We start from the raw sequence: 19,287 nt of genomic DNA, 5'->3' as shown, positions 1-19,287 counted from the left end.
TCATAATCCTTCTAAGTCTTTGGAAAGATGTACTCTATCAAGATGCAGGACACAATGCATGTTCTTAAGCTTTTATAATTCTTAAACAAGTTTCTGTATTCCTGTTTTGCTACCCTGATTCTAAAATTAGTCCCATAGTGGTTTTTTTCCCCCAGTTGCCCACCTATGTAATGTTTTCCTGCAGACTCTGTTCCTTCTTTTGGGCTTTTTCTTTTTTTAACCTAGGTCTGTTTTGTTGTGATTGTGTGGGGGTTTTGTGTGGGGGTTTTTGTGTTGTTTTTTTTTTTTTCTTTTTTTCTGGAGTCACTGAATCAGGAATATCTTTCACATCCGCCCCTGTGAGCTTAGCCAAGGCAGATGAACAAAGATCTCTTGTTGTACGCAGCTTTCTCAACAACTCAGGGCACTGTTAATATTGCCCTGTCAAATCAATTTATTTCAGAAAGAGAAGCAGCACCTGTCAAGGGAGTACACTGTCTGATAAGCTAGGGTGCTTCGGGGGAAGCTGGCCAAGCTTCAGACGACAAGCTTCATTGCCTGCCCCATCACCTGAAAACTTCTCGTTTTCTACGCTCTGCAGTAACATGTTATAGTGGATAGAGTCCCGCTTGAAACAGTCATTTCACAAGGGCTTGGGAATTGACTGCAGAACAGCCTGTTACATTTTAGTTACCCATGTTTGAGGTGGATGTCGATGTGAATTGAAAAATATATTTTAAAGTTCATATTAGGATATAGTGTCTGGTGTGTGCCAACTTTTTTTTTTTTTTTAATAAAATCACTTCTCTTGGAGTCTGAAGTGTCTGTGGTCTGACTCCACAGAGTGGCTTGCTAAAGTACTTGATCCATTCTCTCCTGCTTGCTTGGTTCTCCTCTGTGCTCACGCTTCTGTGTGTTTTCAGAGGAAGGTGGGTATTTTTCTTTGAAAAAAGAGTACTTTGCAGCACAATTAAACTTGAAATAATATGCAGATTTTCTCTGGAGAGTTCTGATAAAATGTTTCCCTTGAGGCTTTTTGAGTCAGGATTCTATCACATTATGGGAAGCATTGAGTAATTTAGGGAGTGGGAACAGTTAATGAACAAAACATTACTCTCGGTTCATCATGTTGGCATGAGGGCTGAGATTGAGACTGGGCTTCCTCGGGTCATCCCAGCTCTGCCTTTTGGAGTTGAGAGCATCTTGCAGATAAGCATTATTAAACTGATGGATTTCTGTGTACATTAGAGCTATGAAAAGCCCATTTCAGATTGGATTAAGAGTGAGTAAGGTTGGCTGTCGGCAGCAAAAACGCTTTTAACTCATCCAGTCGAAGACCAGAGTAAAATACTCCATGGTGTCAGGATTTCCAAAAAGCCCGGCGCGTGCTCCTGGGCTGCTTTCCCAGCCTTTTCCCCCAACCATTTTAGCTGGCTACTGTTGGAGTATGTGTTCAGTATGGCAGGCAAGGCAGCCTTACGTAGTAACAATTTCCTGAAGCACTAGTAGGGAACCTGCTGTTGTAGTTGCGTGGCTCATGGGTATGATGGGGTAGTTGGGCTTGTCTGATCAATAAGGTTTGCTTTGAAAAACTGCCAGTGGATTATGGAGCCTGTAGTATTTGCTGCATAATGCTAACAGATAATGCCCCTATTTAAGAGAATGCTTTTTTTTGGCTTGAATTTATTCAAGTGGACGTTCAAACAAAATTAAAAAGAAAAAAAAAAAAAAACCCAAACCACAAAAACCCCAAAGCCTCTAAGCCTAAACCAAACCTGTTATAAATACTTGTCTCAAAAAGATGTAAACCCCCGCTACGATCAGAAATGCTCATTCTCTGTCCATTTACTTCAGTAATACTCTGAAACAAAACTGCTCTGGCTTTGGTCCAAAACCAATCTATGAATGCGCCAAAAATGTGATAAATGCTAATCAAATGTAAAATAATGAATCAGCTGTGACATTTTATTATGGAAATTAAACATCATGCAAACCCTTGCCTAAGGCAAGTAAATTGTCAGGAAAAATACTAATTTTCATGTGATAATTAAGTTTTCTTTGCTTTTCATTTCCATGTCTAATAACGTTTCAGTTTCACTTTTTATAACAGGCATTTGTTATGAAAGCCATTTCAAGCAGGATTTAATTTATGGAAGTGAAAAGGATTGCCACTCCCACTTAATCACAGGAAAATAGAACTGGATGTAGGGAATGGTTGTGCTATTTTGAGGGTCAGAAGGATCTAAAAGGTTGAAAAACTAACTTGCCGATGCGCTTTACCACAACCCTTCTAAGCAAGTATGCTGCTCTTCAGTGGTATGATGCCCGTTTTCCTTGCCGGTTCTGGAAGAGTCTGAGTGTTGGTGAATTGTACCTGTACGAAATGCTCCTACAACTTGTCATCTCAGGGGGAGCCTCAGTGGACTGGTAGGCCTATTCTAGGGACGTAGTCCTAAGGGTGAAATACTAATAATGGTTTTATTAATAATGAAACCTTAGTTTGCTGGCTGGGTCTGGTGGATTTGCCTTCAGGGTCTTTAATTTGTTGACCTCTTGTGGGGATGTATGGAATTAAAAGGGACCTCTCCAGCATACTGTGTCTAGTGTCAGGCACTCACAAGCATATGGCATACCCTGCTTGTAAACTTCCTGAGCTCTTAGGAGTAACGAATGTCTCCTGCATTTCCCCTTTCATAATGATCCTTCCTAATTTCCATCTCATCTCCATTCCCAGCCAGCTATGATCATCGTTATTTTTTGTTGCTGTTTGGTTATATTTGTTTTCCTGCAGAGGTTTTCACCTCTTTGTTGTATTTGTAAGTGACAATAATATCCCTTCTTGGGTATAGTTTTGCCAGCCTAGGCAGGTTAAGTTCTTTGCATTGACACCTGTAAGAAAGGATCTCTATCCTTTGTGCAATTTTTCTATGCCCCTTCAGTTTGAATTTACCTTCGTTGAAAATGAGTGACTCCTATTTTGCACAGTATGTCACTAATAGCGTAAGTAGGATCTTACGGAGTAGTATTGAACAGACGATCAGTATTCTGTCTGATCAGTTCTGTTGTGATTATCTTTTATTTTTCCATCCTAAAGTGACTTTTGCCTGTTTCATGGTTCTATCACAACTACCTTGCGGTCAGTTGTTAAGCAAAGATTTTTCTCCTCATTTCCAACTGTTAAAACTCGTAGCTGCGTGCAGAAATTTGTATTAGTCTCCAAGCACATGACCCGCCACTTTTGTTTCACTGAATTTTTTCTCTATCTGTCATTCATCAAACCCATGCGATCTTTTCTATAGGTTAGTCCAATCCTCCTGTCTTGGCAGTGTTTCTCAACGTTGAGCTGTCAGCCGAGAGATTTCATCAATGTAGCTTTACCTTTTGTGTAAGTGCTACTCGTTAAAATACTAGGTCAGATTGGCGTCAGAGTTTGTCCTTGACATGACAATCCCCAGTAGTAACCTCTGTCTCAGCTTGACTTTATTCCTTGACACTGCTAATACGCAGATGTTTTGAGTGTGTTTCTTGGGAATATTCCAGAGTACTTAATATTTTATCACTTTCAAATTGCGGTGTACAGAAGCACTACCATACCTAGGATGGTGTACACAGTTTTAATAATATTATTTCATTATTAAATAAACGTATAGTATAAATAAGGCTATTCAGTGCAAGACTATCTATAAAACTGTCTTTTAAATAGTCCTACTAGTCAAACAAAATACTTACAAAATCACACCTGTAATACGGATTAACACGTGCAATGTCCTGACAGCCTCACAGTATTATGTTCTGTCAAGCAGATGTGTTAAGGATCTCCTGAATTTGGCCAGCTTAAGCAGGTCTAAAAGCATGTGTGGTATGTAATTTTGGAAAAAGCTGAGCACACTTTTTATCATCACATATGATAGTGCTTGGCCATTCTGATTAAACCACCACTGGCAACCACATTACTTAGTAATTGAGTTTTCATACCACAGGACCTTGAGCTAATGGTTCTTTTCCTAACCTTTCCTTTCCTTGGAGTCTCTCTTCAGCTGGAAATATTTTTGACTATTATTTTTGACACAACATGGGTGATGTTTTCTATTTTGTCATTACCTCTTATTTAGGTGTCTTGACCTGCACTGATTCAACTTAAGTCTGAAAACCGGGACGCTATCAGAGAATTTAATCCCTCAAGTCAGATCATTCTGTGAAAGTTTTCTTGAACTCTTTCTTCAGTCAGCAAAGTATCCTAGAGGAATGGGTTTTGCTTAGTTGAGGTATTTGTAAAACTCGGAGACTTAAATTCTTCCCTCCCTCAAACGTCTGATCTTGCTGTTCTCTTTCTGATTCCCTTAAGCGCAGACAGAAGATTTCAATCCTCGCGTATTGGTTCTTCCATCCTCCTTGTCCTTAGCAGGACATCACGATTGCTAATGGTCTAATAACACACTCACGCTGCGTGCGTTGCTTTGAGGAGGCTTCAGCTGACACTCTGGTGGGATAAGCAGCGAATGTAAACAGAGGGAGGTCATCCAAGCTCTTTAGTTTGCAAATTATTGGAATAGATGGAAAGGAAGAGAGGAACAGAGAAAGCCATCTGCCGAGGATTGTAGCACAGCTTAATAAGCAGATCTACTAGAGCTCTGGTTTCTTTATCCTATCCAGGAGCCATATAGCATTTCATGGGGTCTTGGTCAACTCTCTTTCTTCCCCCACCAACCTGGCCATGCTCACCCATGTGTTTTTTTACTAAAAAATAAAGATCTGAGTCTTCAGTTTGTTTGGGTTTTGGGGGGGGGGGGGGGGGTTTAATTCTTCCCATCATACCTCTGGGCAGCTAATACAGTTTGCTAGTGCCTGATATATAAGCACCAGGAAGTTTTCGACAATCCATAAAACAAGATTTCCCTTTGTGGTATTACAGTTTGTATCATCTTTGAACATGACACTTCTGGCAGTGTAGAGGAAAATAAGTTGGAAATGGATCTTTGCTACTTTCTTCTTTGTTCTGTAATTTTTCTGTCCTGTTTCGCAGTGATTCCTCTGTTTCGTGCTTGATAAAGTTATTTGTGAAGTTGTTTTCTGAAATTCGTCAGGTCTGAGGAAAGGCTCAGTGTGGTGCTGTAGCTGGATAGAGTATTTTTGGCCTTCTACTTCTATCACATAGGTAAAATGAAGAAAGCCACTAGCAAAAAAACTAATGGTGTAGGCTATCATCTCTTTAAACACTGAATAATTTGTGTTGACAATGTTACTCTCATACACTGTAAAGAATCAATACTTTGAGACAAAGCTGCTATGTGTCCCCATAGTACTCTGTATTTAGATCTGTCAACAAAGTACGACTACACAGTGAATGATTGCTGGTTACATTTAGAGTACTTAAATATAACTTTGTTTTATTAAAACAGATGATCTGTCACAGCTTGTCCACTATACCTTCACAAAGTCAGTGTTTTGACATTCTCCAGACAGGCATCTGTAAATACCTGGTAAGTACCATTTTGTCTTCTAGGTTAACTTCCTTGTGATAAATTTTGTAACAGTCTCATTAAACTTATTCCATGTATTTCATGCATAATTCAGCATTTGCAAAAGTTTTTTCAACATGATTAGCGATGTTTAAAAAAGTATCTAATAATTGTTGGTGTCCAAACTTACATGGATTTTTTTGTTCTTATTTGTGAATAGTTCAACTTATTTTCAAGCCAGGATAGCCTCTGAAAGGCTTCTTGGTTTGGTTTGGTTGGCTTTTCAAAAGAGCCACTAGCAGCTTTAGATGAGTTTTACAGTCTGTCGTCTTCTAATCCTGAACACTCCCTGAGCTGAGGATGGGGATGGCGAGGCCAGAGCTGGGTAACAGAATTTTAAGGGACAGGATTTGCAGTTACCTGTGAGGCAGGACCTGCCTGTCCTCCTGTCGAGATGGTTTGGCAATCTAACGAGTATCGGCAGCTCCCTGTGCGGACCCCTTTGGAAAAATTGGTAGACCAAAGCTTCCATGGGGTGTGGCTTACCTGTAACTGCAGTCCGGATTTTTGGGGGTGGGTGTTGGCTTAAATCAGAACTTTTAGATCAGCTTATGCGTTCTACTACGCTGTCCCTTTGAGAGCAAACAGTTCAGTGGATTTTTATAGTTGATTAGGCTGCCGCCCAAGATCTCTAACTGGATGATGACACCTAACAGGGAAGAAAGGCACCGTGTAGGCAACATCCTATATGGGAACTTATTGGAGCAGTCTTATCTACTGGATTTGTATAAATTGAAATATCTGTGTTCACATCATCTTCCAGACTGCCTGACAGGCATGTTTCATCAGCCGTGGTGGCTAATGTGATCTTCGGGATGCTTCTTTATATGCAGACATCCGTCTAGCTCACTGTCATGATTTCCTATTTGTGGTTGGTCAGGAACATCTGTGGCCTTGAAATACACCTGGTGTCTTATCTTGGAAGTATTTAAAAGTTTGAACCCATCATTGTTCTTTATCTTTTACCTCTCATGAGTAATCACACCAATGAAATACGTTGCACATTTCTGTAGCTTGTACTTTATTGAGCTTTTTCTAAACATTTCTAAAAGAACAGCTGACCTTGTTAAGTGAACCAACTGCCTGTATGAGCTTAAAACAATGTACTTGCAGGTGAGCAAATTAGGCTACTCTAAAACTCCTTAAATTAGTTTTTTAATAAGATAAATGGTGCCATATTAGCAATGCATGAATTTTTTTTTATGGCTTTACAGGACAAAAATCTAGGATAGTTACTCAATAACACTTCAAAATTTAAACTGCTTTCTAATTCACTGCCTCTACCCAAAAAAGACTCTTTTTTTCTTTTTAATTATTTATCATGCCTATAAAGTGCTTACTCAAGATGATGTTCTCATTTAAACAACAGAAGAGTTATCACCCCAGCTGTGGGCCCACCATATGTTTCATTAGCTTTAATTTAACTTGGCTCATAATGTTCTCATTCCTGTCAAGCCTGTTCGATTTGTAAGGAGACTCACCCAGATGACGATCCAGTAGCAGCTTTTCCTTCTGGAGTAAATCAGAGTTTCCTTCTACCTCAGTGACTGCTCGCTGCCGTTTCCAGACACGGAAGGGCTGCTCTGTCCCATGATATATGCTTAAAAGGAAAGACCTGTTCTGTCCAACAACCTGTTCTGTTTGTGCCTGTACCATCTTTCAGAGCAAGGCTCAAAGCAGTGGGTTGGTTTTTTTTAAATACGTTTGAGTGTTTATTTAGAAGGGATGGAATGAAGATGCCGGTTTAAACTTCTGTTGGTATGGGTGGCAATTTCTTAGGAAAACAGGGATTTGAAAAAAATGCAGTAGTGTGTCGAACTGGAACAGAAACAAAGTAATACATGTCATGATATGAAAGAGGTTCATTCAGCTCTAGACGTGCTTGGATACCATCAGAAAAATTTGTGTATGAAGTGATGAACTTGGGGGTTTTTGTTTCAATACAGGTTGGATTGGTTGTAATACCCGACAGTACAGCTGGATCTGTTCTATGTGCCATAAATAAGCTCTTGGATCAAGCTTGCATCCTAAGTGAAAACCTGCACAAGTTCTTAGCTTCTTGTTGTTACAGTCTTCTGTACTTTCTGCTAACTTTAGACAAAGAGGACGCAGAACATGTACAGAAAAGGTAATGTTGCTTTTCTTACCATGTTAATGATCTCTGCCTTTACACCCACAAGTATTTTAGACATGTAAAATGAAAGGATACCCCCACCACATCCCCCCAATTTACTTTGCTGTCGGTCTTTTGCTTAGTTCAAAACAGTACTTAGATTTAAGAAAAACAGCTGCAAAGTTAGCTGGAATTATTTAAAACAATAACTGAAGAAGTTTTCATCTCAAATTATTCTAGTTAGATGTCAGAACCATCCTGACTTTAGAAAGGTGGATATTTATACCTTAATCTTTAGCTTTAGCCTTTAGTTTCATTAGATATATTGAAAAGCAACATGCAAAGGATTTGGCTTTATAAGCTTGTACTCTTAACTGACTTGATATTTCAGCTTTAACAAAACTTCTCAGGCATCATTTTATAGACTGCAAATCCATTTGATTAAAAAAACCCCAAAAGCTACAGATGCCAGATTTAAATACGTTTATTTTCCTGTATAACAGAAATGTCTTTAAACAGTTTAAACTTCAGGTTTTTCTCTGTTCCATATACAGGAAAGTTGTTCAAATCTTACTTAAAATGTAAAATGTGTTTTTAAAGCCGCAGTCCTCCTTCACTGACTGTATTTAATGATTTGCATATCACAAAAAGCTGATTCCATTGTTTGATTTCTTATGAGTCTTAAATAAAGATTAGGTGTGCCTCACTGAAACAAAAACCTCTTCCCAGCTGCATCAAGCAGAAATTACACTGTGTAAGAGCTTCAGCAACATTTGTAGCTTCAGGGCAGGACCTTAAATTTTTCCCAGTGCTGTACATAATTTTATTATATTTTCAGGTGTAGCATTTTCTGGTACAAATTTTCTGCTTCGGCACTAATTACGGTGAAGGCAATTGGCATGATTGAATTCACAGAGGCACGTTTCTTTGTACAGCTATGAGGCTAGTTCACAGAAGCACACTTGAAATACAGGTCCTCGATCATTTCAATTTTTGTTCTCTTTTCCTCTCAGGGATATGCTGTGGGGATCGTGTATTTCTGCATTAGCACTCCTGCCACGATTACTGAGACTGATGCTGCAAAGTCTGCAAGTGAGCAGGATCTGTCGGGAAGAACTGCCCGTTGTTGCTCAGTTGCTTCGCTTACTAATGCAACATGGTCAGCTCAGGAGCCATATGATCACAAATGAATTTCTGGTGCAACAGATTATCAAGGACATCATGGTATGAAACTTCTTGTTGTCTCCCACAGATTACGAAGGTCTACAAGGTTTAAAAATTATTGCAAACACGAAGAACAGACGCTTAGCAAAACACAAGTTATGATTGTGTTTTATTTGGCTCGGAAGTCCAGGCTGTGTAGAAGGCTGCTACTTATCCGAGCTCCTGTGGTCGCTGCATGGATGAGAGAGTTCTGAAATTTAGCTTGCACCCAATCCAGCGGCCCTGGACAACAGGTGGCTTCCTAACAAAATGTACCGGCAGCAGATTACCTACACAGCCTGTCTGAGGGAGAGCTGTCCCAAAATAAGAAACTAGTCTCTTCTGTTTATTGGAGCAGGGGTACATAAGTGTACGAAGATGTTATTAAATCAAACTCTCTCAGATATATACAGTGCAAAGTAGATTCTCTTTCAAATATTGCAAAACCCAGCGCTTCTATTCACTTGTCTACGTTCCAGTGGTTTTGAGACTACTACAGTTGCTTCTCTCTTCAGGAAAAAAATCTGAAACTGTGTTCGCACAAAGCTCTTACTAGTTCTGAGCGCAGAGAGTTTGTATGTCCCACAGGTTTGAGTAAGCTACCCACACGTATCCATTAGTAGCTTTTAAAAGGTCTGTTACCAGAAACAACCTCAGTGGCGGCAAAATCAGATGTAAGGGATTATCGTGCAAGTTCTCTAACAGAGAATGAAGTGGTTGGTTTCCTTTGGTGTTGAAAATGCCTCAGCCTGTTTTTGTGATGTTCCACTGCGGGTGGGTTGTATTTGTTGTTGTTGGGGTTTTTTAACCGCTTATGAAAGCTAAGGAGAGCGAGTTACTGGACTGTGGGCTATGTTGGTAGCAGTTCTCCTGTAGACTGGGGTATTGAGCTCTCCTGCTTTAGTAGAACCACGCTCATTTGCATTTTAATTGACTATAAATTGCAGAATTGGAAAGTAAGCAAGCCACTATAATTAAGAGTAAGGAAATCACATCTGGTATAATTCACACACTTTATAATGTAACACTGACTTAGTCTACCAAGTAGTAACACTTTATTATTTTGGCTTTAAGAGACATACCATGTTAAAATGAATAAATGAGAAGAATAATGTCACTGTGTGCAAGTGAACAAGGCCATCTTGTACCTTTAACGTTAATCGCACCTGATTAACTGTAAAAACAAAGTGAAGCTTTGTTGGTGAAATTGAGTTGTACCTTTTTTCCCCTTCTTTCTAGACACTGAAGAGTGGTGAAGTTCAAGAGCAGTGGCTAACAGACCTCCATTACTGTTTCAACATCTACCTTGCCTCTCATCCCCAGGGACCTGGCCCTATAAACACGGTATATTAAAGAGGTCGAACTGCATTTATTGTAAAGCATTTACTTCTATTTAGTTTTGAATGGAAGATGTTGGAACAAAGCTTGTCAATTTTTTTGTAAGTGAAACAGAATAAAAATTTTACAAAGAACTGCACACCTCTATTGCCTTTCTTTTTAAGCAAGTAGACATTACTGGAGGTTGTTTTAGTAGATGTGGTGACCGCAGGGAAGGGTGTTAAGCTTCAAAGAGACTGCATTTTCTTTAAGTGCTTGCAGAGAAACAGACTTATATTAACTCCAATCATCTATTATTTTGAAGCATCATATTAATTAAAAAAAAAAAGAATTATGTAATACCAACTAGCAGAAAAAATAGAAAACAATATACTTTGAAACTAGAGTAACAGTTTTTTATTTTTGCTGAGTTCATATTCTTAAATACTTTGTGCAAGGTAAATACTGTATGCTGGGAGCTCCAAAGCTATCATAAGAACAAGTTTTCTTCTAGAATAGGTCCTGTCTTTTCTTGCTTTCTGTAGAAACTCTTTTTGTGCATGTATAAAAATAAAGTTATTAATATAGAAAAAACTGGTGATAATTTCAAAGGGCAGAAAACACACCCCTAACAATTTCCATAGGCTGTGGAAAGCAGTTTTCTGTCAATGTTTCTACTTTTCCTTCCCAATCCATAGCTAGCTGAGAACCAATTGTTTCTTTAGTACAGAAGTAGAGCAGGAAGGCTGTTCTTCCCTTCCCACTTAGATTTTGAAATACATTTAATAAATTTGAGGTGAAATAGAATAGCAGTCTTCTAGAACTGTTACATCTTCAGTACAGTTGCCCTCCCCTTTGAAAGTGTGTTTGATGAACACATTCAAAATTCCTACTTTTGACAACGGAAAACTTTGGGAGCCCCTGCAACTCTATTGTAATGCTGGGCTTAGCACTTCATTTTCTGTTTCTAAATGCAATTCAGATTTCATCCTGTCACTAAATAAATTAACAGTTGCATTCAAAAACTAATTTGTACACAAAATAAAATAAGTCCAGGTCCTTAGAAGTCTGCTTGGCATGTAATGCTGAGATAATACAAAACTGAAAATGTGTTCAAGTTTAATATGTTGTAGATGACTTGTACATTATGAAAGATAACAGTTGCACCAGAATGTGCTCTTTAAATTCCAAACATTCAGTTTTGCTTAGTGCTTGAGTCCTGTATTTTTTGATTTTGCAGCAGTGGTTGGTCTCATGTTGTATGAAAATTGCTTTGATTTTCCCATGTTCTCCAGCAAATTAACACACTGTAGGTTGTTTACTGTAAAAGAAAAAAGGGGTTTGATGAGTAACTGTAGTGGTTAAAAAGGAGTTTCATCTTCATCTACACTGGATTCCAGATTTTGTAAAAAATGAATCCACCAGGAAAAGAACGTGCCTTTTTCCTGACACCTTGCTGTTGATTATCTGTAAATAGAGTTTGGTTTCTGTGGCACTCAGTACAGCTTACATAGAATGCAACTGCGTGTGTTTAACGCAGACAGTAATAATGGAGCTTAACTTGAGATTTACCCTCATAAACGAATGAAGGTTTCCAGGCTGACGGTTCAGTCACTAAATCAGTGCTCTTGGCTGAGTTTGCTGAAGAGCAGCAAGAGATTTTGTTGAGCAATATTTAGCAACTTTAGGTATTGGGTCATTTCTAGAAAGTAGGGGAAACTAGTCCAGGGCTAAAGTGAGGACTCTGAATTATTAGAAAGCAGAAATGAATGTCAGCTGACCATTCTCTTCAGTTTTGAGTCTGGCTGAAGGGGTGGGCTCATTCAATGTTTTTATTTACTGTAATGTGCTACAAACAATATGCATGTTTTCCTTTCCCAGTTTTGTAGAGATCAGATGCGAACATTTCGGTGCTTTATCCCATTCTAGCCAGGTCACCCCAGGTGCAAATCTGAACACTTCATTGAGGGGGAGAACCCAGCTCATCTTAAGGATGCCTTTCTAATGCCAAGAATTACAAAACCTCCTTTACAACTTATAAACACACTTCAATGTCCACAGTTAAACAAAAAAAGGGGCTTATCTGTCTGACTTGCTGCAGAGAGCCTCTTCAAATGCCATTTATTGAATTGGCAAAAGCCATCTATTTAATAAAAAAAACATGAAAAAGGAACAACTTTCAGGTTCCAAATTGTTTTAATCGTAACAATCATAAAGGCCTTATTTGCCAGAATATTTTGAAGCACCTACCCAGCATCCGTACATCCCACTGCACACTCCTATTCAACCTGTCATTCTCTGCCCCCTCTTGCTGACTTGTACATTTCCTTTCAATACCTTCTGTGTCCTCACTCCACAGTCCGCTTATGCCAATAAGTTAACTGAGTTTGGTGTCAGTCTCCTGTTTGTTACAGATTTGTCACTGCATGCTTTTTTTCACTACCTATATGAACATTAAAACTAGGGCTGACAGTCAGTCTTCACCTTCCCAGATGTACCTTCTGCAAGAGAAGAATCAAACTGAACAGTCTATTCTGACCTACTCCAGGCACCTACGTCAGAACTAGAGTATCTGGCATTAGCCACTGACAGCTCTGAACTTTTCCAACAAACGTAATGTTGTCATGCACAAAGGCAGTCAGATGAAAAACATGTTATTGTCTTTAAGTAAGGGCTAAAGTTCCCTGAGCTCCTATTAGGTGAATAAAAGTAGGTAGTGTTCTAAAGGAACTGGGCAGAGTTCCTATCACTATCCTATTCGTCACCAAGTTATGAAAGCAAAGGACACTCAAACCTCAAAAGAAAGCCTTTTTATTTCAGAAGACAGGGAGATCTGTTGTCCTGAAAAGTTAAACGAAAAGAAGCATTATTCGCTAAAGCTCTTTTAAAATTTAGATTAATGTCTGCATGAAGAGGTGGCAATCAAACACCTGTCTGGTCAGGCCTCTTAAAACAGTTTTCAAACAGTGGAATTAAAAAGCCTCTGTCTGTTACTGAGGCAGAAACTCACCTACAGTGCTAACAAACTCAAGGACAGGTCTACTGTCAGATTTCTTTTTGACTTCAGAGTTGTCTGAAGCTAGTTGGAAAATATATTTTGGCTTCCCTTTGCAAATTATCTGAACTACTGTCTCCATGAAGCATTTGCTTTGTTGCTACCTAGCTGTGGCCTGCCTCTGAACTACATGCGATAAAACCACAAAGACCAAATGTCCAACGAGGCACTAAACCTTCACATGGCAAAGGGCTGATATTACCATAGCTCCCATCCCCGAGCCAGTGCATAATACAGTGACAAAGTCTTAAAAATGGCATTTACTAAAGAAGTAGTAGGAGAGATGACCATGTACTCTAACTTCATTTTTTAAGCTGTCAAATAATGCCACATGCATAAAAGTTCCAGCCTTTAGTGACTTTGATAATACTTTTACAATCTGTGTCCTTCAACGCTATTCTGTATTACGCGGTGTAGCCCCATCCTGTTTGCCTGCATGGCTTGAGAGTCCTGATCGTGCCAACCCTACTGTCCCAATACCAGTTCCTTACATAAAATTTCAGTTGCAAACAGAGCTAAGGCTCTCCCAAGTAAGACCTGGTAATGACTACATGGTTTCGGAGTTAGCAGCAAATAAATGTATGATTTCGTTAGAGCCTTAAAACTTACTGCAAGTAAAATTCTATGAAATTAATTGAGGCTCTGTGCACAGCACAGGAACCCCATTATGCTCTTTTAGAAGAAAGGGCAGAGATCAGATCAGTAACTTTGGATTTTAAAGTTTTCATCTATGCACTAAACCATGTATTTCAAATGAACAGATGTGTAAATTCTTGACAGGTGTAGAAATGTGGTCTCTTTCATTCTATAGGGCTAGTAAATATTTGTGCTGCTGAACCAAAGTATGAGCATCTGTAAGCGATTTTAACCACAGATGAATGTTAACTGGCTTTTCACTGTACAAGTCCATTATATTAAGGTCTTTCCTAGTAAGAGCCCAATGAAAATTGGTTTTCATATAAAATGATTCAACATAAAGATAAAAGTGCAGTGCTCAAATGAGTCCAAAAGTAGTGAAAGAACGTGCAATCACAACAGTTTGGTGGTAGTTATGTGTTTTGATATGAGATCTCAGTTCTTGAGCAGATTTTTTTTCTTTTCTAAATGAAACCAATCATCTCATATGTATATAAACATTAAAGTATTCTTAAAAATGTATATGTCCTACCTGAGACCAGCTGCACATCAGAAAGTTTCAGCTTAGAAGGAGGTCTTGTTGACTGATGCACTTTGCCTTCCTGAGAACGTCCTTCAACAAACAATAAGAACAGCTCTGAGTTTATTCACATAAAGATGTGGTTACGTATAGCTATAAACTATTTTAAGTAGGCTACAGCATTATTTTGTCCTAAAAATTATTCTCATTTATGATGAGGAGACTCATGAGACGTTCTATATGACAGAAAATTGTGATAACCACAACTGAACTTTAACTAAAGTTAAAATACATCTTGCAGTTGCTATAAAAAAGAAGGAAAAGAAAATTACTATCTTTATTTAATCATTTTTGGCTATCTAAACTACAGAGCCATGATAGAAGTGACTTATCACCTGGTAAAGCACATATAGTTAGCAAATCCTTACTCCATCAGTGATCCACACTGTAAAGGAACGCAAGGTTTAAAAGCAATGCTTCTCCTCTACCCTTTCCTCAAGATACATTCCTTTGCACTGTGCACATTCAGGCATAGCGCAAAGCACTGCAGTGTTACCAGAAAAGATGATCTCGCTCTTCAAATAAAGACCAGCTGTCTTCAAACAAGAAAGTTATTAACATGGAACAAGACCATATTCTTCAAATGGAAATATTTAAAAAACAATACAAACCCCAAAAGGTTTAAAACAATGCTTAAAAAAATTAAACCATGATCCAGATGATAGCCACTGTGCATTGATTGATACAGCCAGCTATCCCCACTTTAACTGCTCTATTCTCTTTCCACATTGATGCATGTGAGCAGCCCTGGCAACAGAATTACTTCGTTGCTCAAGACCTGTGCTGGAATAATGCTCTGTGGTGATACAAACAGCTATAGCAACAGACATTTTAAATCACAGAGGTATTTTTTTTTTCAACCTGAAACAGAAATGCAATCACCCAGAACACCTGAGATTCAGACTAATTTTTATAAATAGTCGAAATCCTTAACAATTAGGTAAGAAGTGTATAGAAGAATCCAAAATACAGGGATCACTCTTATAAAAATAATAGCGTAGCTATTTCAAATGAAGTATAGTGAAGACAAAATTACCATAGATCTGCTTAAGGATGGACTGCTTGCTGGTTTTTATGGCTGAGCTGGTTTTGTTTATAGATTTCAGATTTTTACATGAAGGAACTGATTTCAGAGGGCTATGGTTCAGCTGTTTCTTCCAAGCAACCTGAATGAAGAAGGCAGCTGCCTCTTGTCTCCATTTGTCTTCATCTTCTTTGCACTGCCGCTTAGCACTAAGCAGCTGGAACAACTCCTGTCTTAGCTGGTAACTAGAGAGCAGAAAAGAGAAGAGCACTTGTTTTAGGTGACCTGTTTTAACTTCGGTGCTTTCCACGCATCAGTTCACATGGTGGATTACATGAGTAACTGGGAAAACAGAACTCCCACTGATGTGCTAAGTCATTTGGATGAGAAATGTTTGCGCAGAAGAAAAAGTAGGAGCTGGGTTCAGTTCTGGATGCATCTATTATTTCACACAGCTAATAAAGATCTGGCATTACACGTATCGAAAGTTACAGTACTCCAACATCAGCTTATCAACTGCTTTATAATATACAGAAAATCTAGAGAAGACAAAACCTATAAATATTTATGATATAACAGTATAATCAATACTGTTTTCTCATTTTCACTACATTCACAGCTTAACACCACCACATTTTCTCCTGTGCCTTACCACTTTGTATTCTCAGTCAATCAGTGCAAGAGAAGAGCCAAATATACCTCTTACAGGTTCCACTGCACATTTCCTCTACAGAAAACTGAGCTGCTTTCCATCCCTCTGAAGATTCTCCCTTCACCTTGCTTTCAGCAATCTGTTCTTGCTTTGTTTCCCTTCCCTTCAAAGGCTGCCTGTTTCCTGACCCAACCTTGCCACGGCTGCTTTGATCTTGCATGCAGTCAAAGCCCTGTTCCAAGTGGCAATGGTAGATTATCTGTCCTTCTTCCCACTTCGGTGGTTAATGGCACCAGCATCAAGGAGTTGTTGTGGTTTTTTCTTGACTCAGATAGAAGTATTCAATCGGATATTAGCATTTCACACTCACAAGTCAATTAACTGGCCTGGTAATTAACTATGAATCTTCCAGTACAAACCTGTCACAAATGAACAGAGAGTCACACTTGTAAAATATTAATTATAAGTGTTTGGTAATGGGCCAAAACACATTGATCATCATCCCCTCCAGCATTCAAAAACGCTTCTGTTGGATGCCCTGGTAAAGGGAATGAGGAAGGAGGGAGAAAGAGGTGATTTTGTTCTGTTGCTCCACCTGCAACAAGTTCTAAATTAAAACAAAAGACAACACAACAGATGATACAAATTGTTTAAATATATGTTATAAGCCAATGCACTATATAATTCAAACAAAACAGCAGCCATATATAGAAAATGAGTAAATAAGAGCACAATAGAATGCCAAAGGGGGATGATATGCTCAGTTACAGCCCCAATAATTTTAAACTTTCAATAAGCTCAGTAAATTACCTCTGTGAAATTTGCTGGGTGAGACAAACTTATTTAGTCTTTAATTTAGTGGAGCTTCAGAATTCAGGCATGTACTGTTACACAGCTCATTAAAGTACATAACAAATGTGAGGAGCAACTGCATCTTACCAATAAATGTCTGTAGTGCCTACAAGTTGCAAAGCGCTGTATGAATTCAGCGCCAAAGCATTATTAAGAAACAGAAGAAAAAAATGATCCAGTTCTGTTAAATAACACGTCACTTAGAACTTCAACGGGTTAAGAGTGGGAGAGAAAGTGAAGGGGGGCACAATTACAGTGACTTGCTAACATAACTTGAGCTAAGGATGGGTTATGTGAATACTGCTGCAGGAAAAACAATTGGGGAACTGTTTCATACTTCAGCAGAAAAGAATACTAAGCTATTCTCTTGGAATTCAGTAATTACTGCCAGAAGCCTTTGCTGATACATGAAGTCGCCCATTCACAGGCACTCCACCTTTGCACCCAGCTGTGATTTCATGTTTGTAGAGAACTTCTGGCAGTTTTTAGCAACAAGAAAACAACTGTGAGGCTCTGACACTGAGAAGATGTAGGCAGTTATCTTTAGAGCGTGTGCACATTTTTTTAATTCAGCTCTCCCGTAACAGATCGTTCTGATCCTAGTGAGCAAAAAGACGAATGGGACCAAGTTTGATGCTCTATGAATCTGATGTGGTGCCTTAAAATACTCAATGCTTAGTCAACAAAGCTACTGCACATAAAAGAAACATGGAATACATGTGCAGAATGACAAAGCTGGCAAACGTTATTCAGATTCATTGTTAGAGAAGCTCTAATCTTAAAAACTAGTGCTGGTCAAAGTACACCTATAGCAATAATATATATAAAAAAATAATAGTTTGACTCCAGCAGGAGAGCAACAGTGACAGCAACCAGCTGATTGCCAGCTTCTGTTGACTCACTGTAGACCCTGGAGAATGGCACAGGCCTCAGTGTCCCCCACGAGAGAGCGAGCCAGACACAGGATCTGTAAGCCTCAATGAGCAGGATAAGCAATTAACCTTTGGCAAGCCACACACCTTAAAATACACTTTTGAGGACTACATTTATAAAGTTTGTGGACTGTGGGAATTGAAACATCTTCCCGAGAAAGGCAAGTTTAAGACACTTCAGTAGACCAGTAGCATTGTGTTGTAGCTCACAATAGCTCTCAAGAAACTTTCCATACGTAAATCATGACTATAAAATTTGCAGAGTGAGACAAATGTACTTAATCCTAACTTAGAGAAATGCCAGAATGCAGGCATGTACCTCTATGTGTTTCTAATGTACAATTATACATTAATGATGTGTAATTTTATTCCTCTCTACAAGTGCAAGGTATTTACCAGTGCAAGTCTGGACCCGAAAGACAAACAGAGGACTGAGTGGGACCTGCAGCCACACAGCAGGCACCTGATAAGAACTGTAATTTGGTGTACAGTGGATGGGAAATTAAGTATTTCAGAAAGAGTGTCAGAATAACTGACATGTTAGTAGTCAGCACATACAGCTGCCTAGAAATACACTGAAATAAATGCATTATGATATTGCTGCAAACTTTATGAACTCCATCAAAGCTCTAGCAACAGTAAACTTTCTGCAGACATAACGAAATGACAGTGGAGGAACTGCCAAACTAATCTCTCCTGCAGTCTTGCGGAATTTATGATCCTCGTTAGTGTTCTATAAAATATGAGTTTTGCAAACAGAACAAATGTATTTATTCTTCTTTATTAATTCTTTAAATAACAAACATTATTTAAACAATCTTTAATCCCCACAATTTCCAAAGTGCTGTAAGTTAGTGCACGCACTTCTTGGTGAGATAACACACCATCGCTGTTTCAGCGGGTGGATAGTTTAGAAGGATCTATCCAAAATCTTTAGATAGTCAAAACTGTAAATGGAATGCATAGATTTCTACACAGGTAAGCTAGCTCAATACAAGGCTTTAGATCCCAGTTCTTGTGAGGAAATTTGCACAAGCACTCACTACACATCTTTACGCTTTGACTGAAAGCTATGGCACGCACCTACTCCTCTGTAAGGATTTTAATTCGGTGTTAAGTGACAGCAGCATAGCCTTCAGAAGCAATAGTATCACTTATGGATATACTCTCCTAACCTACTCCTGATTTACTTTAGCTTTTGGTATCTAAAAGGATCTGAACACATAAGACAAGAATTCAGGATCTACATTAGAAAAGAAGGCCAAGGAGGACATCATTGCCAGCACTAAGCTGCTTGCATAGCATTTGGAAGCAGCAGTGAGAACTGATGGCAGAAGTGGTGGATCATTGGGAGAACAAGTGGCTGCTTTGCTTTGAAGTTCAACAGGTCCATGACTTTCTTGTACTGGGGACCCCAGAGCTGGA

General features: G+C 38.8%; 2 protein-coding genes across 9 annotated transcripts in view; one reads left to right on the top strand and one right to left on the bottom strand.

The window, feature by feature from the left end:
- TEX10 (testis expressed 10) overlaps positions 1-10,286 on the top strand; it is a 60,026-nt gene extending 49,740 nt beyond the window's left edge. For all 3 annotated transcript variants that reach the window (XM_030011598.2, XM_030011601.2, XM_030011600.2), the window contains 4 exons: positions 5,379-5,459; positions 7,445-7,626; positions 8,625-8,835; positions 10,054-10,286. In XM_030011598.2, the coding sequence (XP_029867458.1) occupies positions 5,379-5,459; positions 7,445-7,626; positions 8,625-8,835; positions 10,054-10,167 (588 nt within the window). In that variant the 3' untranslated portion in view covers positions 10,168-10,286. The remainder of the gene's footprint in view (positions 1-5,378; positions 5,460-7,444; positions 7,627-8,624; positions 8,836-10,053) is intronic.
- Positions 10,287-10,533: 247 nt separating this feature from the next.
- Positions 10,534-19,287, bottom strand: part of INVS (inversin) — a 98,462-nt gene continuing 89,708 nt past the window's right edge. For all 6 annotated transcript variants that reach the window (XM_030011593.1, XM_030011594.1, XM_041122896.1 and 3 more), the window contains 3 exons: positions 15,439-15,671; positions 14,355-14,435; positions 10,534-11,452 (listed from right to left, as the gene is read on the bottom strand). In XM_030011593.1, the coding sequence (XP_029867453.1) occupies positions 11,337-11,452; positions 14,355-14,435; positions 15,439-15,671 (430 nt within the window). In that variant the 3' untranslated portion in view covers positions 10,534-11,336. The remainder of the gene's footprint in view (positions 11,453-14,354; positions 14,436-15,438; positions 15,672-19,287) is intronic.

The sequence above is a fragment of the Aquila chrysaetos genome, chromosome 4, assembly GCF_900496995.4.
Source record: "Aquila chrysaetos chrysaetos chromosome 4, bAquChr1.4, whole genome shotgun sequence".
In the NCBI taxonomy this organism is placed as follows: Eukaryota; Metazoa; Chordata; class Aves; order Accipitriformes; family Accipitridae; genus Aquila; species Aquila chrysaetos.
This window is presented reverse-complemented; position numbering and strand designations above follow the sequence as displayed.